The sequence below is a fragment of the Schistocerca americana genome, chromosome 2, assembly GCF_021461395.2.
Source record: "Schistocerca americana isolate TAMUIC-IGC-003095 chromosome 2, iqSchAmer2.1, whole genome shotgun sequence".
Classification (NCBI taxonomy): Eukaryota; Metazoa; Arthropoda; class Insecta; order Orthoptera; family Acrididae; genus Schistocerca; species Schistocerca americana.
Genome location: NC_060120.1, coordinates 945,040,445 through 945,065,929, shown reverse-complemented (window position 1 = coordinate 945,065,929; position 25,485 = coordinate 945,040,445). Strand labels below are relative to the sequence as shown.

At 40.5% G+C, this 25,485-nt stretch overlaps 1 protein-coding gene across 1 annotated transcript in view; it reads right to left on the bottom strand.

Annotated features, from left to right (window-relative positions):
* Positions 1 to 7,121: 7,121 nt before the first annotated feature.
* Positions 7,122 to 25,485, bottom strand: part of LOC124594565 (THAP domain-containing protein 1 B-like) — a 39,738-nt gene continuing 21,374 nt past the window's right edge. The window contains exon 5 of the mRNA XM_047132936.1: positions 7,122 to 7,624. Coding sequence (XP_046988892.1) covers positions 7,497 to 7,624 — 128 coding nt within the window. The 3' untranslated portion in view covers positions 7,122 to 7,496. The remainder of the gene's footprint in view (positions 7,625 to 25,485) is intronic.

Below are 25,485 nucleotides of genomic sequence, written 5' to 3'. Positions count from 1 at the left end.
TCAGACATAAAATGACAAAACTCACATAACTGGAATAATATTAAAATTAATGTATTATTTGTAGTAAACCAACACCCTGACCCAAAACAAACCCGATCTTCTCCTTATGATGCACAGAACAAGGGCGACTTCACCTATTCAGTTACTTCAGTTATAAAGGATGAGGAGGAGGAAGGGGGCTTGATTCTTATTGGTCCGTAGGAGTGGGGATGGGGTTCTTACGCAGGATTGTGATTCCTCGGTCTCCCAGGGGAAAAGAGAGTGGGAGGGTGACATCGCTCTGCTGCCTCTGGTGTATGGGCTGGACAGGGGGAAGGGGGTGGGGTAGGCTGGCCCAGTGGTAGTGGATTGGGGAGTGACCTCGTCCAGTTTCCTGAGGTGTAACCTGACACTGCAAGTGACCTTGAGATAAGATCGTTACCTTGGCTTGAACTGGCCCTGCATATCTACTCCTGACCAGTTGTGCTCTTTTGTCTATTCAGTTTTCTGTACATTTAGCCAACTGCCCAGAACACAAGTTGGTTCTATGATTTCATAATTAATTTGTACTGCATTCTTTTCGATATGTTGATCAGACATTATCTTGGTCTTATAATTATTGGCTTTCAGAGCTACTTTCAAACTTGTTCTATCAAGTTCCTGCTTTACTTGTTATCATTTATCTTCACCATGGCAAACAGCACGATATTTTCAGCAAAACATACTTGGTTCATGCATATAATGAGGAGAACTATAGTTTTAGCAATAACTTCAAAACATATGTTTCTTCGATTGCTACAATGGTCACATAAAATTACATCGTTTCCTTTGGGGTAACGATTTTATGCTGAATTTAAAGCAGGGAACATGTGAACATTTGTAGAACACTGGTAAAAAACAACCCCCAGTCTTTTTTCTATTGTTTTCCTGCAATGGCTATAAGTACAGACCAGTCATGTGGAGGCTATTCAGTTATGCACATCAAATCGTTGGGCTGGCCCTCAAACAATGTGGTTGTATTATACAGCAGGTGTGCTTGTTTCTACTGCAGCAATGTTCTTGTGCTAAATGATCAGTCGTCTCCAGCATTTGGTCTGTTATATAAAATATTACAGATGTCCACAGTACGTGTCGCATTATGGGCTTTGTACGAAAACTTTTAATTTTTGTAGATATTCAGAATAATCAGTTGTTTAGAACTTGCTACAATGTTCTATTAAAATTTCTATATGTTTTTCACTCGTTTCAACAGCGTAATCATCAGTTGTCTTTACCCCTTACAGAGCCATTTGTACATGCCGATGAGAGTAAGCAACAGGCCCTAGAATAGGTCTCATAGTGCGCTCTGATTTGACTATGAAAAGTGCTCCATATATTTGTTAACCATTTACCAAGTCCTGTAAGCCTGGATAATTGGGCAAGTGGGAACCAAACGGCTATTCAGGTTAGTGTGTAGAATCAATGAGTCTGAAGACATATCATCAGAGTTTCGTAAAATATCATCTACACAAATCCGAAGATAGCGATGGCAGATATACGTGCAGACTATCGCACAATTACCTAAACATCTCACACATCCAAGTTGCTGACAAAAGTGATATACAGAAGAATGGAAAAGAAAAATGAGATTCTGCTCAATGAAGATCAGTTTGCCATTCGGAAAGGTAAAGGCATCCGACAAGCAGTTGTGCGATTGATAATGGGAGCAAGACTTAAGAAAAATGAAGATACGTTCGTAGGACTTGTCGACCGGAAAAAAAGTTCGACAATGTAACATGGTGCAACAACTTCTGAAAAAAATAGGGTTAACCTATAGGGAAAGATGGGTAATATATAAATAATATGAACAACAACTAAGAAGTAACAATAATAACAGAGGACTAAGAACGAAGCACTCGGACTAAAATGGGAGTAAGACAGGGATGTAACCTTTCACCCCTACAGTTCAGTCTACAGGGTGGTCAGAAGCAGTCTAAAAAGTTTGTAAGGGTGTTGCAGGGTAGGCAATGCTGATCAGAAATAATTTTTAAGAAAAAATTCGGTACCTTGCGCCGTTTCCGAGTTAAGTAGTGTTGAAGTTAGCCAATCAGGTAGTTGTGTGCGCAAATTCAAACGGCATGCCAGATAAAATTAGTGTCAGTGTTTCTCAGAGCGTACATGGTACCGCACGAGACGGCTCAGCCTTTGGTTCGGGTTCGATCTTTACTAATGTCCCAAGTCCATTTTTTGTATCGCTCTCTTGTTAGGTTTTAGGAAACCATACGAAGAACACCTTTACGGACACCTTCTCTGGCGGGCCGCTTGAATTTGCTTGCGCAACGGCCTGATTGGGTGATTACAGTGCTAATTAACTCCGAAACGACGTAAAATATAGATTTTTTTCTTAGCATAACCTACTCTACAAAACACTTATGAGCCTTCCAGGCTGTATCCGACCATCCAGTACACATCGAAGAATCACCGACAGAAGTAAAAGAATGGTTCAAGAATACGATTAAAATTTAGGGTGAAAAGATATCAACGGTAACGTTCGCTGACGACATTGCTATCACAGGTGGAAATGAAGAATTGCGGGATTTGTTAGATGGACTGAACTGTCTAATGAGTACAGAATATGGACTGGCAAGGAGAGGTCCTCAGCAGTGGGATCCAATTTTTGAAACCATCTATATGCTTAGGTAGGTTAAGGCCCCAGGTATCACACACTGCAGCCATTCACCCTGGTGGGCTCAAATTTTCGAGTAATTGACGAAAAAAATTTCAGAATTTTGGGTGACACACAATAGTGTTAATAAAGCTCCAACAAACAGTTGGGTGGCTGGTGTAATGGGTCGGACATCAGCTTCACATTCAGGAGGTTGTGGTTTCAAATATTGCAAAGAGCAGTTTTTTATTGTTAAATCTCTATCGAAATGGCTTTCATCATAATTTTTATTAAATGAACTCATTTAAATCCAATTTTTTATTTCTGTTCCCTTGTCACATAATTTTAATCATAATATCAACTTCTTCAGTTGCTCTCATTTTTCTTCCTATCAATCTTTTTCCACTTGAAATCTTTGTTCATGTGTTTTTAATTAATTTTATGTATTAATTTCGATTAATTTCTTTTGTTTTGTCACCCTGTTTTTTCGTGCACATTGCTGTATTCATTATATCTATTTTTAATTTGTTTGAATTTCGCTATCTCATAAACACTTCTTTCATTTAATCTTCATTTGCTTTATTTTGTCCATAGTGCAATAGGTATTTAGATTATGTTTCAGATGTTTGCAAAACGATTACCACGCAAAGAAACTGCACATCTGGTAACGAAAAATAATTTTTCACACCACCACACAGTCGATAGAAATAGTTTATGTGGTCTTTTGTTTTATAACTGATGGATCGGAATTTCCAAATAGTTAAATATTACAATAGATAAATGTAATTAAATTCATATTCACAAAAATTTCGATTGGAGAAGGAATGATATAAAGACAAAAATGTACCAAATGAAAAAAGTTGATATGGTGATTACAATAATGTGGCAAAGCAATAGAAATAAAAAATATATTTAAATCAATTAATGGAATAACAATAATATCGGAGTCATTTCTATGAAGTTTCACCGCCCCTGACAAGTTCGAATCCATAACCTAATGCATGTTAAGCTATTATCTTTTCCATTACAACATGCAATCAGAACACGTAACTCAACCTTTTTAATGTTATTGCGCAGCACGCAAAATTCTGATTTATTTATTTATTTATTTTTTCATCAGTTACTCACAAACGAAGGCCCACCAGGGCGAATGGTTGCGCAATGTGACATCTGGGATCTTAACCTACATCACTACACATTTGGTTTCAGACAGTCGATCCTACCAGCCACCGATGGGGACATGAACCGCAGAAGAAAGGTGAGCGTAAAGCCGGGTTCCCACAGGGCGTGCTTGATTTCGTGCCATGACAGGAGTGAAACCATCAGTCGTGGGGCGTGGACAGCTCACAGGGAGTGAAGTGTCAACGAAAGCATGATTCAGTTGATCGTGCGAAGCCGGCCATGAACGAGCCCCTTATCGAGAGTTGTGCTGCGGTGAGTTCGGTTTTTGCTACTATTTTGGCACAGAGAATGAATCGGTTGGTGGAACCTCAAGAAAAACGAAAGAAAAGACAATGGTGGGTCAGGAACTGGATACTTCAAAGAACATCGAGGGCACATAATTTGGTTGACGTCGAACTAAGAAACCATTACTCTGAAGATTTCAAAAACTTATTACGAATGTCTCAGGCGCAGTTTGACTACCTTTTGGAACGCGTTTCACCTCTGATTTCAAAATCAGATACTAATATGAAACAAGCAGTAAAAGCAAAAATTAAACTTCAAGTAACTTTACGGTATTTAGCCACAGGGGACTCTTTTAAAAGTCTGGAATATTTATTTCGTGTTCCAAAGAACACAATTAGTAAATTTATACCTGAAACCTGTGAAGCGGTGCACAAGGCAGTTATGGAATACATACAGGTAATTACAATAACATACAGTATACAACTTTTCATTTATTATTCTATTTGAATTTTCAACATAGTAATGTACGAGTATTCTAGGTCTAAGTATTTAAGGAATAGAAAGAAACAATTATACGAAAATGGTTGATCAGCATAATAATATTGATCATTAAAATGTTACCAGAATAGAAAGAAAGTAATCGTTTGAGTAATAAAGTAAGATCGACCTATAAATTTGTAAATAAATAGTCATCTGAGAAATCAGCACTCATATTTGATTCTCTCTTACTTGGTAGTGTTGATTGGTTGGAGGGTGTTGGTGGTGGGCACATTGCATTTGAAGAGCACAAGGCAAAAATGATGATATTCAATTTTTTCCCATTTTCAGGTTATGACAGGAATTTGTAGCTAAAATACGGCCGAATTTGTAGTGGGGGTGTACACGGCGAGAATTCTGTTAGTTACTAAGTTATTTGCAATTTTATTTTTGTTGTGCACGGTAAAACCGATGAATGCCATTTGTGTTCACGGCACATATGATAAGAGTCATTTCATAAGGTTGGCAAAACCTGCTTGATCAGGAGTTCAACGTGCTGTCTTCACTCTTTTCTTTACTTTGTGTTTGTGGTTAGAAAGTTGCCAAAGTTTATAGCTTGTGTTCTTGGTAGTAGTTTCTGAGAAAATGAGTGAATTAAGTGAGTCAAGTGTGGATGAAGACTGTGAAAACGTCAGTAAACCTAGCACAAAGAAGAGAAAATCCCATGGAAGGGTAAGAGATGTGATGAAAAAACTTAAAGTGTGTACTCACGAAACTGGGCCCGATTTCAGATGTAACAGACTACAGTTTTTTGATAGAGTTTGTGAAGGTGAAAGAAAAAGATTAATTTCTCATTTTAATAGTTTAGAATCTAATGATGCTCAGTCCACGTACGTGGCTGGGCTTATCAATGTTTATGACGTCAAAAATCGCAGACCAAGAAAGCCTGAAAATGAATCACGTTTAATGATAAGAGCTACATCTACAAAGTAAGAATAAAGGATGGTGATAATATTATTGACTCCCCTGTGTGTTATAAAGCATTTTTGTCTATTTTTGGTTTAACTGGGAGAAGGGTTCAAACTATTCAAACGAGTCTGAAAGAAACAGGTGAACCCCCAAGAGACAAGAGAGGAATGTATGACCACAAACATTGTAGGACCTCAGAAGCAGTTAATCAAAGTGTCATTGATCACATTGCATCGTTTAAGGGCCGTACAAGCCATTATAGTTTTGATAAAACTAAAAAAACATACTTGCCAGACACTTTAAATTTGAAAAAATGTGCACATTGTACAAGACAAGTAGGCCTAGTGGTAAGATTGTGTCTTATGAATATTATAGACAGATATTCGTATCTAAGTTTAACACAGCTTTCAGATATCCCAGAAGCGACACCTGCAGTGCATGTGACAGGTACCAAGCAGAAATGAAAGCTCTAAACCTCCAGCTGGAACAGACTAATGATGACAAGGAAAAAGCAAATATTTTAAGCAGCATTAAGACAAAGCAATGTGAAAATGAACTACACTTGAGGAAAGCTAACATGTTTTATGACACAAAGAGAAAATGTAGGAAAATTTCAAGGAAAAGGGAGGATACTGAGGCATCTACTATTGATTTTCAAAAAAAATTTAAGGTTACCTAATTTGACCACCGTCAATTGTCATTGTATTTATTAAATGTCCGCAGCCTATCTACGGGAAATGCAACTTTTCTTGCTTACCAAGAAACAGAAGGAGGTAAAGGAGCAGACGAAGTAGTATCGATGTTGTACTATTATATCTTCAACATGTTACAGTCCAATGCCAAAAACTTGTACATATTTTGCGACTCTTGTAGCGGACAGAACAAGAACTACACCATGTTTTGCTTCTGTCATTATGTGGTACAAATCCTAAAAAAACTAGACTGCATAACAATCATATTCCCTATTCGCGGCCACTCTTGCCTAGAATGCGATAGAGATATGGCCCTTTAAACGGCAAATTTCCCGCAGAGATACCAGAACATTGGGTAAATGAAATAAAGAATGCCAGAGTAAAGCCTTCGCCTTTCACTGTGATTGAAGCTGACCAAAACCTATTTCGAAAATGGACTGTTTTTTTGGAAAATCACTATCACAAGAAAGGCCTATTTGCTACACGACCAGTTCGCGAAATAAAATTTTCAAAAAACCATTGTAGGTTAGTTGAACACAGATCATCTCACACTGGGTACTTTCTTATGTCACCGATCCTAACACAACACCAGCTTACCAAGCTTTCAAGAGAGACAGAAGACCCTGGTGATAATACGTCCTCCTCTTTACCACCAATTCTGCGTGAAGGTAAGAGAAAATGACTCAACACTTTACCTTTGCTTTCCCATATCAATAATCTATAGACCTATATTGGGTTATAGAATAATACCTCATAACAATAGTGTAACCTTGAAAGTAATGAAAACTTATCAGTACACAAGTTTTTTATGACTACCATCACTTTTACCATGGTTTTTGTGTACCTATTTAAGTTCTTAATTAATAAAGCACCTTAAAATTGAAAATGTGTTTATTTTATTACATTTATTACCTAAACAAATAGATATACAACAATAAAAATGTTGTGATAGTTATACGGTGAACGTTTATGATATACAAGAGACTAGAGCAGAAAATTCGTCGTCCTGAAAAGTTACAAAAAAGTGACTATCATCATTTTTTCCTTGTGCTCTTCATTTGTTATTTGTGACGTAATTGACTCTTGAAGCCTCATGGCAACTGGAGGCCCAATACTGCGTAGCACTGACGCAACATGCTTTCCGGAATAGTCGTAGGAGTCCTCCTGGTTCATTACTGCAGCACGATTTGAAATAGCTTGTAATTTCTCAGTCGCACATGAAAAAAAAACCGATTTGGGAGTCGAGCAGAACTTTTTCGCTGATTTTTGATGATGAAGGCTGCGATGGAGTTGCAGGTACTTTTCGTTTTAGTACTGCCCTGGGTGTCTCAGTTTCTGCTGGAATTTGTGATGTGCTTGGCGTGGTCTCGTTGAGATCGTCGACAGCAGTTAAATCTACAGATAGGGATTGTGGCTTCTCCAGTTGTGATTGTTCCTTTGTATTTGTTGGTGACACCTGCAATCAAAACATCAATTTTGTTTCAGGCGCCGGCAACTTCAGATGAATGGAAAAATATAGAGAATGGGTTTAGAGGACGATGGAACTTTCCAGGCTGTGCAGGAGCTCTGGACGGAACTAGATTTAGCTGATTCCTATTATTGTTTCCTGTATGTTTATGTAGGAGCTAAAGGAAGAAATTCTGATGGTGGTATATTTCAAAACAGCACATTGTACAACGCTTTGGAGACAAATTCCCTTGCAATGCCAACTGATTTTGTTATTGTAGGGGATGATCCGTTTCCGTTGAAGATTTATCTAATGAAACCTTACAGTCGGCGTTACATGTCTCGACAGGAAAGAATCTACGACTATCGAGTTTCAAGGGCTCGAAGAGTTGTAGAAAATACTTTCGGCATACTTGTGACTAAGTTCAGAGTATTTGAAAAACCAATATCTTTAAAAATACAGTCGGTGGACAAAGTAGTACTAGCCTGGTGCTCGTTGCACAACTGGCTGCGGAAAACGAATCCCGCCTGCATCTCACGAGGCTTAATTGACTTCGAGAATGAAAACCATCGTATTTTCCCTGGATCGTGGCGTCAGCAGGAAATTACTGGCCTACAGAACCTTCCGTAAACTGCTAACAGACATCCACATCGACAGGCACAACAAATTCGGGATAAGTACCGTGATTACTTTAATAATGAAGGTGCTGTGCCCTGGCTAAATGTACTACTCGGCGACGTTCCAAATACAGAACCGTAGAGCACATCAGTGTCAATATTGTGCTCAGTTATTTTGTACATGGTTGTCTTCAACTAGTATGTGTCACAAAGTAAATGCATTGCTAGATATATTTTATTATAAGAATGTACTGTTATAGCGCTAGATATTGTTGTATTGTAAGAAGCTGGTACAGTTCCTATGATATACCTACTATTCTGTATAATCATTATAAAAACTGTTGTAATAATGTAAATGTAAGTAACAATTTTGAAAATGTATAAAATTTCAAATATGGAAAAAAGTTTTATTTCGCTTACCAGATTTGATAGTGCGGGTCGTTGCTGAACGAATGGGCGAATGAAAGAATTCATCTTGTCAAACCAGAATATTTTTGGTTTATAAACCTCGTCAGTGCCAGCTCCAGACCGTTCGCTTTCGATTATTCTCTTCAGTTCCTGACAATTCGAACTCCTCAAGTTTTTAAATTTCGCAATTACTTCCTTCGGTCCGAATCCTGGAATTTGGAGCGCATCACTAATTCTTTTGGCAGCAGCCATTCTTGCATCTCGGTCTCTGTATTTTTCTCTGCTTACATCATACAAGACCTGCTCAGTAGCGTAAAGTTCCAGAAATTCTAAAGTTTCACTGTCTTGCAACTTGATCATACGACCTATAATGGCACTAGTTGCCATCTTGTTGTTCGTAGCACTAGATTTTGTAATCTGACACAGGCAAATATGAGGCAAACTCTCGACTGAAGATCAAACACGTCTGAAATGAAGCGTAAGCCCTCACGCCTGCCCGTGACGTCACCGTCAAACTCGTCTCTTCGTCCACAGGGGTAGTGTTCCACGACAGCATGTTTCACGCTAGCGTGTCACGCCCCGTGGGAACCCGACTTAATGAAGAGTAGCAGAAGTGACGTTAGCGATAAACTTAACAACAAAATTGGATACCACGAAGCAGACGAAATTAACTAATTATGCTATCTTGGAAGCAAGACATACGTGACGTCCGAAGTAAGGAGGACATAAAAAGCAGACTAGCATAGGCGAAGAGGGCATTCCTGGCCAAGAGAAGTCTGCTAATATCATACATCGATCTTAATCTGAGGAAGAAATTTCTGTGAATATACTTTTGGAGCACAGCATTGTGTTGTAGTGAACCACGGACTGTGGTGAAACTGGAAAAAAGAATGACATAGATACAAAAGTCTTCCTTTTTTTTTCTCCAATTCACATATCAATCCGGCTATAAAAACCAGAAATGTATTCACCCAAAAATCATCCTTTACCTCAAAAGTAGAATCAAGTTCGGCCATTTCGTCCAGATTCAGTTGTCTTGACTTTTCCCTTTTTTTGGCTGTTTTATGCATATTTTTATCTTACTCTTTTCGAAGCCAGCGTTTTCGTATATGTCTTGCGTAGAATGATTCTCTCGAACTTATTCAAGTAAACAAGCGTACAACTTTATTACACTCCAAGTACCGCTATAAACACTATACAATAGTTAGTAGCATCGAATTTCTTCAATATTGCTGACCAAAAGTTTTCATTATTGCGATTTCCAGACACTGCAGACTGCTCAATAATCCAGTCGCCTCGAATCTTACTGAAGCCTTTTGAGATCCATCGTCCTGAATAACTTCTAAAGCTGATGTTCGTCCTACCCCATTAACACTGAGAGTGTATCGTGACGCCCTGTTCAAAGTGTTTCGGAAATTCTGATTGTAAAATATTCCAACGGCGGATCGTCGAAGCTGAGAAGGAAGAGTACATTTGTTGCAACAAGCGGAAAAATGAAGCCGTTTGAGGACAACACACAAGTTTAGGGCGGGGGACAGGGGCGGGGGGGGGGGGGGGGGGTGAGCTGCACACGGAATATACACAGCTAGAGGGTTTATTTGTTTATTTCTAGCTTTGAAACCAGAATAAGTACCATGTATATTGCTTACATTGACATATGTACGGAGATATAATAAGGTGGCGCTACGGACCTACGCTGTACATTGCTTTGAAGCCGGCGCCACCATGTTAGTAGCCCCTCAACATAAGCAGACTACTGTTTACAGTCGCTTCTGGTTCTAAATTTCTGCCTTGTTCACGCAACAGTTGTCTTACATAGTAAATATTACAGTGCTTTCGTGAATAACACAGTCTCACGAAAGCAGTGTCGGACGTTATTCTGATCTTAAAGGCATATTTTATCCAGTAATACGACGCATTTGATCTCGTTAATGTAACTTTCTTCTTCTTCTTACACGCTTCGAATGACAAGGAGCGAAGTATGTGATGAGAAAAGGCTGTTTTCGTAAGTCAGCATTTTCCTTAATAGAGACTGACGGAACTGATGTTCTCTCCCCGAAAATGCTGAGGACCTATTTTGCTGTATCTGTACGGTTTGCAATATTTCCTTCTCACAGCTTTCAACCGGAGCGCTCTAGGACAGCTAAAATCAAATTGCATAAATGAAACCACTGCAGTAAAAGTAACCAGCACAACTAAATTCCTGTATATAACAGAAAATGTCCACTTGAACGAGTCCACTTACAAATGACAAACTATTTCTTCAGACTATAATCAGAACGACTAGAATACCTGTAAATGACGCAAGCTGGCATTTTTTTATCAGAACACTTTCACCAGAAGCTATATTTGGCCCTACTAACATGGCAAACGTCGGCTTCATACTTAATTAGTAAATTTATTAACGAATCAGCTAATTCTTATGATTTGTGTCCTGAATTTGGAACAGATAAATCTTGCAAAGGGAAATCCATCTTTTGATATAAACGTCACAACAAAAGACAGCTGAGCTACATGTCACCCATTTGTTGCAACAACGTCATAACTCAGAAATGACGATTTTTCAACTACCTAGTTTTAACACTTTTAAAGGCCACCGAAATCCTATGAGAAATGTGTAATTGCATGACCTTGAAAAGTAGTTGAAAGTAGGTAGTTAGAGGCAAGGCAACCCCCGTTTCTTCACACATTGGAAGAGAAACATTTGATGTACTCCCTTTTCCCTTGTTCCTGTGAAGTTCTTTATGTTTGGTTAGAAAGGATCGAATTCTCCTATTAGCGTAGTAACAACTCGTTTTAGCATGTCCCATCAATATTTTTCTTCTGTCTCGAGCGGAAATATTAGTTGCTTATCTATCCTCACCGTAATTTGTCCTCTAATTTTTAAAGTGAACACGCTGTTCCTACGTTCAGCTGAATTTTCATGGGCAGTTAATTGTGGCTGACGGTTTTTCCACTCATTTAATCCCTCATTAGGTTTTGTAAACAACAAGCATGGGACACAAAATACACTGCCCTTGCATTGAGAGTATACTAAATATAGTCTTTTTTGTTTCTCACCATTCCAAATGATTATGAAAAACAAACCTTTATTTAAGAGTCCCGGAATGTCAGTACAAAGCCTGCATGAATCACTGAAATCACAGTCCATATTCTGTTGCCACAGGACCTTGTTTAACGATCTGATCGCGAAGGAATTCATTTATTATCCAGCTCGCAGAACCGTCAAAAATTGGACCACTATCATAATTTGCTTTGTGTAATTTATGTCAACTGAAATTACTGTTTCCGCGACATTATTATTGCTTACATTAGCGGAAACCCTTACTCAGAATACCCACGGGCTGTTCACCACATTGTTACCCTCCACTTTATTACACTCTGATGTTTCTAGACGCGAACTCGAGCTGCAACTAGCTGGCTGTGTTTCATTTTTAAATGTTGTTGTTGTTGTGATCTTCAGTCCTGAGACTGGTTTGATGCAGCTCTCCATGCTACTCTATCCTGCGCAAGCTTCTTCATCTCCCAGTACCTACTGCAACCTACATCCTTCTGAATCTGCTTGGTGTATTTATCTCTTGGTCTCCCTCTACGTTTTTTTCCCTCCACGCTGCCCTCCAATACTAAATTGGTGATCCCTTGATGCCTCAGAACATGTCCTACCAACCGATCCCTTCTTCTAGTCAAGTTGTGCCACAAACTTCTCTTCTCCCCAATCCTATTCAACACCTCCTCATTAGTTATGTGATCTACCCATCTAATCTTCAGCATTCTTCTGTAGCACCACATTTCGAAAGCTTCTATTCTCTTCTTGTCTAATCTATTTATCGTCCATGTTTCACTTCCATACATGGCTACACTCCATACAAATACTTTCAGAAACGACTTCCTGACACTTAAATCTATACTCGATGTTAACAAAATGCTCTTCTTCAGAAATGCTTTCCTTCCCATTGCCAGTCTACATTTTATATCCTCTCTACATCGACCATCATTAGTTATTTTGCTCCCCAAATAGCAAAACTCCTTTACTACTTTAAGTGTCTTATTTCCTAATCTAATACCCTCAACATCACCCGACTTAATACAACTACATTCCATTATCCTCGTTTTGCTTTTGTTGATGTTCATCTTATATCCTCCCTTCAAGACACTATCCATTCCGTTCAACTGCTCTTCCAAGTCCTTTGCTGTCTCTGACAGAATTACATTGTCATCGGCGAACCTCAAAGTTTTTATTTCTTCTCCATGGATTTTAATACCTACTTCGAATTTTTCTTTTGTTTCCTTCACTGCTTGTTCTATATACGGATTGAATAACATCGGGGAGAGGCTGCAACCCTGTCTCACTCCCTTCCCAACCACTGCTTCCCTTTCATGCCCCTCACCTCTTATAACTGCCATTTGGTTTCTATACAAATTGTAAATAGCCTTTCGCTCCCTGTATTATACCCCTGTCACCTTCCGAATTTGAAAGAGAGTATTCCAGTCAACATTTTCAAAAGCTTTCTCTAAGTCTACAAATGCTAGAAACGTAGGTTTGCCTTTCCTTAATCTAGCTTCTAAGATAAGCCCTAGGGTCAGTATTGCCTCACGTGTTCCAATATTTCTACGGAATCCAAACTGATCTTCCCCAAGATCGGCTTCTGTTAGTTTTTCCATTCGTTTGTAAAGAATTCGAGTTATTATTTTGGTGCCATGACTTATTAAGCTGATAGTTTGGTAATTTTCACATCTGTCCACACCTGCTCTCTTTGGGATTGGAATTATTATATTCTTCTTGAAGTCTGAGGATATTTCGCCTGTCTCATACATTTTGCTCACCAGATGGTCGAGTTTTGTCAGGACTGGCTCTCTCAAGGCTGTCAGTAGTTCTAATGGAATGTTGTCTACTCCCGGGGCCTTGTTTCGACTCAGGTCAATCAGTGCTCTGTCAAATTCTTCACGCAGTATCATATCTTCCATTACATCTTCATGTACATCCTCTTCCATTTCCATAATATTGTCCTCAAGAACATCGCCCTTGTATAGACCCTCTATATACTCCTTCCACCATTCTGTTTTCCCTTCTTCGCTTAGAACTGGGTTTCCATCTGAGCTCTTGATATTCATACAAGTGGTTCTCTTTTCTCCAAAGGTCTCTTTAATTTTCCTGTAGGCAGTATCTATCTTACCCCTAGTGAGATAAGCCTCTGCATCCTTGCATTTATCCTCTAGCCATCCCTGCTTAGCCATTTTGCACTTCCTGTCGATCTCATTTTTGAGACGTTTGTATTCCTTTTTGCCTGCTTCATTTACTGCATTTTTATATTTTCTCCTTTCATCAACTTAATTCAAAATTTCTTCTGTTACCCAAGGATTTCTATTAGCCCACGTCCTTTTACCTACTTGATCCTCTGCTGCCTTCACTACTTCATCCCCCAAAGCTACCCATTCTTTTTCTACTGTATTTCTTTCCCCCATTCCTGCCATTTGTTCCCTTACGCTCTCCCTGAAACTCTGTACAACCTCTGGTTTAGTCAGTCCATCCAGGTCCCATCTCCTTAAATTCCCACCTTTTTGCAGTTTCTTCAGTTTTAATCTACAGTTCATAACCAATAGATTGTGGTCAGAGTCCACATCTGCCCCTGAAAATGTCATACAATTTAAAACCTGGTTCCTAAATCGCTGTCTTACCATTACATAATCTATCTAAAATCTGTCAGTATCTCCAGACTTCTTCCATGTATACAACCTTCTTTTATGATTCTTGAACCAAGTGTTAGCTATACTTAAGTTGTGCTCTGTGCAAAATTCTACCAGGCGGCTTCCTCTTTCATTTCTTAGCTTCAATCCACATTCACCTACGACGTTTCCTTCTCTCCCTTTTACTACTACCGAATTCCAGTCACCCATGACTATTGAATTTTCGTCTCCCTTCACTACCTGAATAATTTCTTTTATCTCATCATACATTTCCTCAATTTCTTCATCATTTGTAGAGCTAGTTGGCATATAAATTTGTACTACTGTAGTAGGCATGGGCTTCGTGTATATCTTGGCCACAATAATGCGCTCACTATATTGTTTGTAGTAGCTAACCCGCACTCCTATTTTTTTATTCATTATTAAACCTACTCCTACATTACCCCTATTTGTTTTTTTACTTATAACCCTGTATTCACCTGACCAGAAGTCTTGTTCCTCCTGCCACCGAACTTCACTAATTCCCACTATATCTAACTTTAACCTATCCATTACGACGTCCTCTTGAGTAGTCCCCGCCCGGAGATCCGAATGGGGGACTATTTTATCTCCGGAATATTTTACCCACGAGGACGCCATCATCATTTAACCATACAGTAAAGCTGCATGCCCTCGGGAAAAATTACGGCTGTAGTTTCCCCTTGCTTTCAACCGTTCGCAGTACCAGCACTTCAAGGCCGTTTTGGTTAGTGTTACAAGGCCAGATCAGTCAATCGTCCAGATTGTTGCCCCTGCAACTACTGAAAAGGCTGCTGCCCCTCTTCAGGAACCACGCGGTAGTCTGGCCTCTTAACAGATACCCCTCCGTTGTGGTTGCACCTACGGTACAGCTATCTGTATCGTTGAGGCACGCAAGCCTCCCCACCAACGGCATGGTCCATGGTTCATGGGGGGGGGGGGCATTTTTAAATAGCACATCGATTTTTGCATTCCTTCTCTCAATTCCCTCTTCCTTTATTGCTTTATCTTTCGCAAGTTTCCGGGACTGGGGACCACTTACACTTCGCCGACTGCCACTCATTTTCATTAATACTAAAATATAAATCACAAACTAAACAACTGCACTCTATAGAATTTCAAATTATACTGAACTGCCAGCCAAGGGGCGGGCTATTACAATCACTGGCGATATTTTCTTTGAATTTGAAGTTTTAATCGGCATTGTTGAGTGTCGATACTGGCTACTCCTATGACAGTGTTAGCGGCGTCTCCCATTACAAAGCTTAATTGCAAGCAACGAGATTTACCTTCCCGACGTATATCACGAGAGAAGGCACAACAATGAATACACTGAATAGTGGTCACATAGTTGCGACGTAACTTCGTTACTAAACCAAAACCTGTCCTTATACCGCTCCCTGACCAGATCGTTCGCGAAATTTGAGCTGATTTATGCCAATATTATTCATATACTTTTCTTTGTAAGTTAATTAGCATTCTGTTTTCAAGAGTTTAAAATACTTTTAAAAAATATTAGCAGCCTGTAAGCCACCCATGAAATCCACCGCCCCTTAAAATGCGCAGCAATAGGTAGCTGCCTAGTCTGCCTAGGCGTAAATACGTTTCTGGATATACCTGCAAAATTATATCATTGTACAGCTCATAGTTCAGGAGATAAGATGTCATAGACATTAAGCCGCGTGAAAATAAAACTGCAGTGTGAAATTCGCCACAGATACTGTCAAATATGTGTATAAACACATCTGAAATGTGTTAAACATATGTGATATATATTTGACATGTGCATACGCGGGCAAAGCCACGTGTGAAAAGGTCATCTTAAACACCCTGGAACGATTTCAACCAAATTTCCCACACATATTAGCTTATATCTGGAAAGAAATACAGATACAGTCAAATATGTGTATAAATACGTGTGAAATATGTTCAACATACGTGAAATATACACTACTGGGCATTAAAATTGCTACCCACGAAGATGACGTGCTACAGACACGAAATTTAACCGACAGGAAGAAGAGGCTGTGATATGCAAATGATTAGCTTTTCAGAGCATTCACACAAGGTTGGCGCCGGTAGTGACACCTACAACGTGTTGACATGAGGAAAGTTTCCAACCGATTTCTCATACACAAACAGCAGTTGACCGCCGTTGCCTGGTGAAACGTTGTTGTGATGCCTCGTGTAAGGAGGAGAAATGCGTACCATCACGTTTCCGACTTTTATAAAAGGTCGGATTGTAGCCTATCGCGATTGCGGTTTGTCGTATCGCGACATTGCTGCTCGCGTTGGTCGACATCCAATGACTGTTAGCAGAATATGGAATCGGTGGGTTCAGGAGGGTAATACGGAACGCCGTGCTGGATCCCAACGGCCTCGTATCACTAGCAGTCGAGATGACAAGCATCTTATCTGCATGGCTGTAACAGATCGTGCAGCCACGTCTCGATCCCTGAGTCAACAGATGAGGACGTTTGCAAGACAACAGCCATCTGCACGAACAGTTCGACGACGTTTGCAGCAGCATGGACTATCAGCTCGGAGACCATGGCTGCGGTTACCCTTGACGCTGCATCACAGACAGGAGCGCCTGCGATGGTGTACTCAACGGCGAACCTGGGTGCACGAATGGCAAAACGTCATTCTTTCGGATGAATCCAGGTTCTGTTTACAGCATCATGATGGTCGCATCCGTGTTTGGCGACATCGAGGTGAATCCACGTTGGAAGCGTGTATTCGTCATCGCTATACTGGCGTATCACCCGGCGTGATGGTGTGGGGTGACATTGGTTACACGTCTCGGTCACCTCTTGTTCGCATTGACGGCACTTTGAACAGTGGACGTTACAATTCAGATGTGTTACGACCCATGGCTGTACCCTTCATTCGATCCCTGCGAAACCCTCCATTTCATTAGGATAATGCACGACCTCATGTTGCAGGCCCTGTACGGGCCTTTCTGGATACAAAAAATGTTCGACTGCTGCCCAGGCCAGCACATTCTCCACATCTGTCATCAACTGAAAACGTCTGGTCAATGGTGGCCGAGCAACTGACTCGTCACAATACGCCAGTCACTACTCTTGATGAACTGTGGTATCGTGTTGTAGCCGCATGGGCAGCTGTACCTGTACCCGCCATCCAAGCTCTGTTTGACTCAATGCCCAGGCGTATCAAGGTCGTTATTACGGCCAGAGGTGGTTGTTCTGGGTACTGATTTATCAGGATCTATGCATCCAAATTGCGTGAAAATGCAATCACATGTCAGTTCTGGTATAATATATTTGTCCAATGAATATCCGTTTATGATCTGCATTTCTTCTTGGTGTAGCAATTTTAATTGCCAGTAGTGTACATTCAGGGGGAGTACAAAAATATGGAAACATCAAAAACACAACACATCACCATGTTTAATACAATGTATGGAAACCATTGCCATTCAAAACAGGCGCCACTCGTCTCGGAATGGATAAATACAGGTCCATTGTGGTTTTCAAGGAAATCCTGTACCATTCATTCTGCAAAAAAAGTGGCGAGCTCATTTAACTGTGATATAGGTCGATAGCGATCACGCACCATAGTCTCCAAAGTAAACTGCAAAGACTCAATAGAACTGATGACTTTGGTAACCAGGGGAGATTGAGAATTCATCCTCGTGCTGGAAAAACCAGTCCTGGACGATGCGAGCTGTGTGGACGGGGCGCTGCCTCTTGGAACACAACGCCACAACTATCACAACTGGAGAACAAACATTGCACCAAGACATGGACCTGATCAGCAAAAATGGCCACATAATTCTTGGCAGTAATGCGATCTTACAGGGTAACCATGTGGCCCCTATAGAATACCACGATATGGCTGCGGAAGTCATCGGCGAACCCACACCATGTTTCACTTTTAGGACATAAACTCTGCCAAAAGTCCAAAACAGTGTAAAACAAGACTCATCTGACCAAATGCCTTTCTTCCAATGCACCTAAGTTCAGATTTTATGTTTTCGACACCATGTTTTCCTTTTACGGGCTTCTGCATAACTGATCAATGGTTTTGGAATTCCAGTTCGCCCTCCGATTACCTGATTATGGAGCTCCCTCCGCGTTGTTTTGGTGCTGACAGGATTCGCGAGTGCGACATCCTTTGACTTTTGCAGCTGACGTTCTCTTATTTTTCGTCACAATCCTCTCCAATGACCTTCCGTCACGATCACTCAACACACACTTTCGCCTGCTTTGTGACCTAGCAGATGATCTTTCTCCGCTTTTCCTGCATGTGCTGTAAATCTTTGATACGATGCCTCTTGAAACATTAAATAGTTCGACTACTTTGGTTACGAAACCACCCACCAAACGAGCTCCAGTAATTTGCCCAAGTTCGACTCCGCTGGACCTCGACATAATGCGCTCACAACACATAACACTGTTCAGACCACCACTGACAGTTGCATCGTATTGAGGTCATTTCCACAGGTGTCGTTCACGCTCAAATAGAACAGCGCAACCTGCATGTTTGACTATCATCTGCATTTATGTTCAAGCAAGTATTTCTCGCAATGTTCCCATATTTTTGTCTAACTCTGGTACAATGTTCTCAAATATTAGTGTGTGTCATATTGATCTTTCGCAGTTAGTCTTTGGTGGCAAGAAGGAGCACTTGCCCCCCTGCCCCCTCTCCCCCACCCTCCGCCACCCCCAGTGGATTCTGGCGTACAGTGTCTTTTTTTTTTTTTTTTTTTTTTTTTTTTTTTTTTTTTTTTTTTACATGCACATTGATCAACTAGGATCACGTTCGCAACTTCAGTTCCTCTTATTCCTTTGTCGTTGTTTCCTATTTTTCCAGTATTCCCTCATTTTCTCCCCATGAAGTCTCTTCCTTTCTTCTGTCCATGTTGTTCCCGATTTTTTGTTTCTTCTCTTTTGAAAGCCTTCCACGCTTGCTATTTTGTTTTTAAAACGGTTTCTTTCTGCTATTTCTGATTCTTTGATGTTCTTTCTTTCAAGATCTTTTCTTACTTCTGTAAGCCATGCTATTGTCGATTTCTTCTTCCAGAAATATAGGAGTATTTGTTTTGTTAGTCTGTTTCCATCCATTCCGTAGAGATGTCCAAAAAAGGTTCATCTTCGTTTGGCCATTACTTCAGATATTTTCTCTATATTTTTGTAGATCTCCTCATTACTTCTTATTTTCCAACCATATGCAGTTTTCATTGCACCCATTATTTTTCTAATAATCCTTCTTTCCAGTACCTCTAGTTTGTCCATCTTATAGTTCATCGTTAGGCATTCAGATCCATATAAACATTCTGGTCGTAGCACTGTAGTGTAGTGTTTTAGTTTTGTTTTTCTGGATATACATTTCTTGTTGTAAATATTTTTCGTCAAACCATATGCTCTTTCCATTTTGTTAAATCTTACATCTATTGCAGATTTTTCTAGTCCATTCTGTTGTATAGTTTCTCCAAGATATTTAATTTTATTTACTCGCTCTATTTTACCTATTTGTGTTTCTGTGTATTTTGGTGCATTTTTTATATTTGCCACGAATTTTGTTTTTTTCAGCTGAAATTTTGAGACCAGTTCTGTTTGCTAATTTTTCCAGAATGTTTATTTGAGTAACTGCTTCTGTCAGGTTTTCTGAAAGTATTACGAAATCATCCGCAAAAGCCAAGAAGTTTACCTTAATTCCATTTGTGTTCCTTCCCAGAGTTATTGGTTCAATTTTGTGGTTTTTTAGCTCCGAATTCCAGACCCTTACAATTTTTTCTAGAACACAGTTAAACAGTAAAGGTGATAAACCATCACCTTGTCTAACACCAATTTTTATTTCTAAAGGCTGAGATACTTCTCCCATAAATTTGACTTTAGATACTGCACCTGTTAGTGTTTCACGAATTATGTTTGCTACTTTTGATCATCATCATCATCATTTAAGACTGATTATGCCTTTCAGCGTTCAGTCTGGAGCATAGCTAGTTTTGATTTAAGTTTAAATTTTTATTCATTACAGAATTGCAAACGCTTCTAGAAGCGAGTGTATTACGATCAATTCCCTGGGATATAACGAGTGTTTTTCGTCCGCCGTACTTTCTCGTCGTATACTTCTCGGCGCTTGGTGCCTGTACTGCTCAAGAGTCAAGTTGCTTAGCGCGCTGATAGCTTCGTGCTGCTCCAATGTCAGCTTCTTCTTAGCTGATCAATTATTGGATAGCGGCATCTAACTCGTCACACAAATATTTCACTTCCTATCGCTAAGAAACGATCTCCCAACTTGCTTAATAACTTAAGCTGAAAATTTACTATTGAATATTTAACCTTTCACGACAACAATTTAACTGTCAATATTTACGGAACAAAATGACATACTCTTACAGTTCTTGTACGGAGGAAGGGGGGGGGGAGGTTATTTTATGTGTTGAAAGTGACCCCCATTAGCAGCCAAACAACGTCGATGCCGCTGAGCTGTGGACCGAACTACAGTTGTCAGTGCTGCCAATATGACAACTGCAAAGAACGTCTCTATGGTTTCTCGTATCTCGTTCAGTGTAGCTGGCTTCTGCTGATAAACTTCATTTTTCAAGGTTCCCAATAGGCAGAAGTCAAGAGGTGTAAGGTGTAATAAGCACCGCGTTGGGTACTCAACAGCTCCTCTTCGACCTATCCATTGTCCAGGTAGATTTTCATCAAATGGTTCAAATGGCTCTAAGCACTATGGGACTTAACATCTGAGGTCATCAGTCCCCTAGACTTAGAACTACTTAAACCTAACTAACCTCAGGACGTCACACACATCCATGCCTGAGGCACGATTCGAACCTGCGACCGCAGCGGTCGCGCGGTTCCAGACTGTAGCGCCTAGGACCGCTCGGCCACCTCGGCCGGCGTAGATGTTCATCCAAGTAGGCTCTAACACCTCCATGGTAATAAGGCAGAGCATCATCTTGTAGACGGAAACTTTCATTTCCAAACATCTCTCCGATGGCAGGTAAAAACGAAGTCTGCAGCATATTAAGATATACCTCACCAGTTACATACCTTCAAAGAAGAATGGGGCAATCAAACGGCATGATGAGAGACCACACCACACATTGACACCCAGTAGATTAACATGTTTATCCACATGAACTGGGGAATTTTCAGGAGCCCAGTACAGGCCGATGTGGCGGTTTACAGTACCGTTCAGTTAGAACTGCGCTTCGTCAGACCAGAAAACCATCCATGCAAAACGTTCATCTTCGCCAAGCATGCCTTCAAACCATTCGCAGTACTCCATCCTTCGATCCGAAATGTCCTCTTTCATAGCGTGCAGAATTTTGGAATGTACGCTTTCCACTTTGCAGCCTTCAGAATCGTACGCTTGATCGGCATACCCCGCTTTTCACGTGCACCCTGCTTCACACATTTCTGAGGTGACCTAGCAAAATGTTGCAACACAGCAGCGCTTCTGGACTTGTTGGCGTTTTTGGTCAGCCAGACCTTTCCCTATGCACATCCTGAACAGTTCCGTCGGCTTCAAATTTATCCCTAATACGATAAATTGTTGTATGTGTTGGTGGCTGAATTCCGTACACGTTACACCATTGCCGTTGTACTTCCACCGTGTTTTCGCACTTACCCTACCACTTCAATACGGACCTGCGTTGCCCAAACGACAATCTTACATCATTCACTGCTGCACTGTCATCTGCTATAAAATGCATGCCAAGATCTGTTGAGAAAACAATCGACATGTTACATCGACATCTACATCTACATCCATACAGCTTTAGCCACCTGACGGTGTGTGCCGAAGGGTACCTTGAGTATCTCTATTGGTTCTCCCTTCTATTCCAGTCTCGTATTGTTCGTGGAAAGAAAGATTGTCGATATGCCTCTGTGACTCCAATCTCTCTGATTTTACCCTCATGATCTCTTCGCGAAATATACGTAGGAGGGGGCAATATACTGTTTGACTCCTCGGTGAAGGTATGTTCTCGAAACTTCAAAAAAAGCCCATACCGATCTACTGAGCGTCTCTCTTGCAGAGTCTTCCACTGGAGTTTATCTATCATCTCCGTAACGTTTTCGCGATTACTATATGATCCTGTAACGAAGCGCGCTGCTCTCCGTTGGATCTTCTCTATCTCTTCTAGCAACCCTATTTGGTACAGATCCCACAGTGGTGAGCAGTATTCCAGCAGTAGGCGAACAAGTGTACTGTAATCTACTTCCTTTGTTTTCGGGCTGCATTTCCTTAGGATTCTTCCAATGAATCTCAGTCTGGCATCTGCTTTACCGACTATTAATTTTATATGGTCATTCCATTTTAAATCACTCCTAATCCCTAATCCCAGATAATTTATGGAATTAACTGCTTCCAGTTGCTGACCTGCTGTATTGTAGCTAAATGATAAATGATCTTTCTTTCTATGTATTCGCAGCATATTACACATGTCTACATTGAGATTCAATTGTCATTCCCTGCACCATGCGTCAATTCGTTGCAGATCCTCCTGCATTTCAGTACAATTTTCCATTGTTACAACCTCTCGATATACTACAGCATCATCCGCAAAAAGCCTCAGTGAACTTCCAATGTTACCCACAAGGTCATTTATATATAATGTGAATAGCAACGATCCTACGACACTCCCCTGCGGCACACCTGAAATCACTCTTACTTCGGAAGACTTTTCTTCATTGAGAATGACATGATGCGTTCTGTTATCTAGGAACTCTTCAATCCAATCACACAATTGGTCTGATAATCCATATGCTCTTACTTTGTTCATTAAACGGCTGTGGGGAACTGTATCAAACTGAAACGTCCCCTTAGAAAAATTATAAATGACCGTGCTTAAACTGAAACACAATATTTTTAGCGCAACGCAATCTGACTTTCATAATTCTTACAAAATAATGGCCCTGACTAACAATAACCTATACCTTTCATGAATCACTTACCTCACAAAAACCTTCGTTACTCAAACTACTGTAATACAGCGTGCGCCAGTACTGCCAGCTGAATAAAAGATTCTAACTACTGAAGGCACTAACTACTGTTCGGCATAGTTAGCAAATGAAAGATTTTGATAGAGAACAAAATGGTTCAAATGGCTCTGAGCACTATGCGACTTAACTTCTGAGGTCATCAGTCGCCTAGAACTTAGAACTAATTAAACCAAACTAAACTAAGATCATCACACACATCCATGCCCGAGGCAGGATTCGAACCTGCGACCGTAGCAGTCACGCGGTTCCGGACTGAAGCGCCTAGAACCGCACGGCCATCGCGGCCGGCGATAGAGAACAAACAATGTCTTTACCTTAATAGTGAACATATCAGTTCATGATATCCAGTATTACAAATTTACTCTTTCTGGCGGACACACGTCCAGATCGTCCGCTCTTAAAATTCTGCCATCTCTCTCCCCATATCCACCACTGCTGGCGGCCACCTCCAACTGCGCAACGCTATGCGCTGTTCACATCCAACTGCCCACCACTACAATAGCGAATATTTCAACAATGCCAACCAGCCACAGACTGCACGCAGCACAGTCAGTGATTTTCATACAGAGCGCTACGTGGCGTTACCAACATAAAAACCTAAACAGCCTACTTACAAAACGCCTTGCGGAAGGCAAGAAAAACAGCATCTACCTGAGAACCTGTGTCTATGGCCCTCTGAGTCTTGTGGACGAATAGCGCGAGCTGAGTTTCACACGATCGTCTTTTTCGAAACCCAAGCTGATCCCTACAGAGTAGATTTCTAGTCTCCAGGAAAGTGATTATACTCGAACATAATACGTGTTCCAAAATTCTACAACTGATCGATGTTAGAGATATAGGTCTATAGTTCTGCACATTTGTTCGACGTTCCTTCTTGAAAATGGGGATAACCTGTGCCCTTTTCCAAACTTTTGGAACGCTACGCTCTTCTAGAGACCTACACTACACCGGTGCACGAAGGGGGTCAAGTTCCTTCGCATACTCTGAGTAAAATCGTACTGGTATCCCATCAGGTCCAGAGGCCTTTCCTCTTTTGAGCGATTTTAATTGTTTTTCTATCCCTCTGTCATCTATTTCGATATCTACCATTTTGTCATCTGTGCGACAATCTACAGAAGGAACTACAGTGCAGTCTTCCTCTGTGAAACAGCTTTGAAAAAGACATTTAGTATTTCGGCCTTTAGTCTGTCATCCTCTATTTCAGTACCATTTTGGTCACAGAGTGCCTGGACATTTTGTTTTGATCCACCTACCGCTTTGACATAAGACCAAAATTTCTTAGGATTTTCTGCCAAGTCAGTACACAGAACTTCACTTTAGAATTCGTTGAACGCCTCTCGCATAGCCCTCCTCACACTACATTTCGCTTCCTGTAATTTTTGTTTGTCTGCAAGGCTTTGGCTAAGTTTTTGTTTGCTGTGAAGTTCCCTTTGCTTCCGTAGCAGTTTTCTAACTCAGTTGTTGTATCACGGTGGCTCTTTTCCATCTCTTACGATCTTGCTTGGCACATACTGATCTAATGCATGTTGTACAATGGTTTTGAACTTTGTCCACTGATCCTCAACACTGTACTTGAGATAAAACTTTTGTATTGAGCCGTCAAGGACTCTGAAATCTGCTTTCTGTCTCTTTTGCTAAACAGAAAAATCTTCCTACCTTTTTTAATATTTCTATTTACGGCTGAAATCACCGATGCTTAACCGCTTTATGATCGCTGATTCCCTGTTGTGCGTTGTTTTAAATAGTTCGGGTCTGTTTGTCACCGGAAGGTGTAATATGTTATCGCCACGAGTCGGTTCTCTGCTTAACTGCTCAAGGTAGTTTTCAGATAACGCACTTAAAAAAGTTTCACTGGATTCTTTGTCCCTGCCACCCGTTTTAAACGTTTGAGTCTCCCAGTCGATATATGGTAAATCAAAATCTCCACCCAAAACTATAACATGGCCAGGAAATCTACTCAAAATATTTTCCAGATTTTCTTTCAGGTGTTCTGCCACAACAGCTGCTGAGCCAGGGGGCCTATAGAGACATCCAACTACCATGTTTGAGCCTGCTTAACTGTGACCTTCGTCCAAATTATTTCACATTTCGGATCTCCGTCAATTTCCTTTGATACTATTGCTCTTCTTATCGCTATAGACACGCCTCCCCCTTC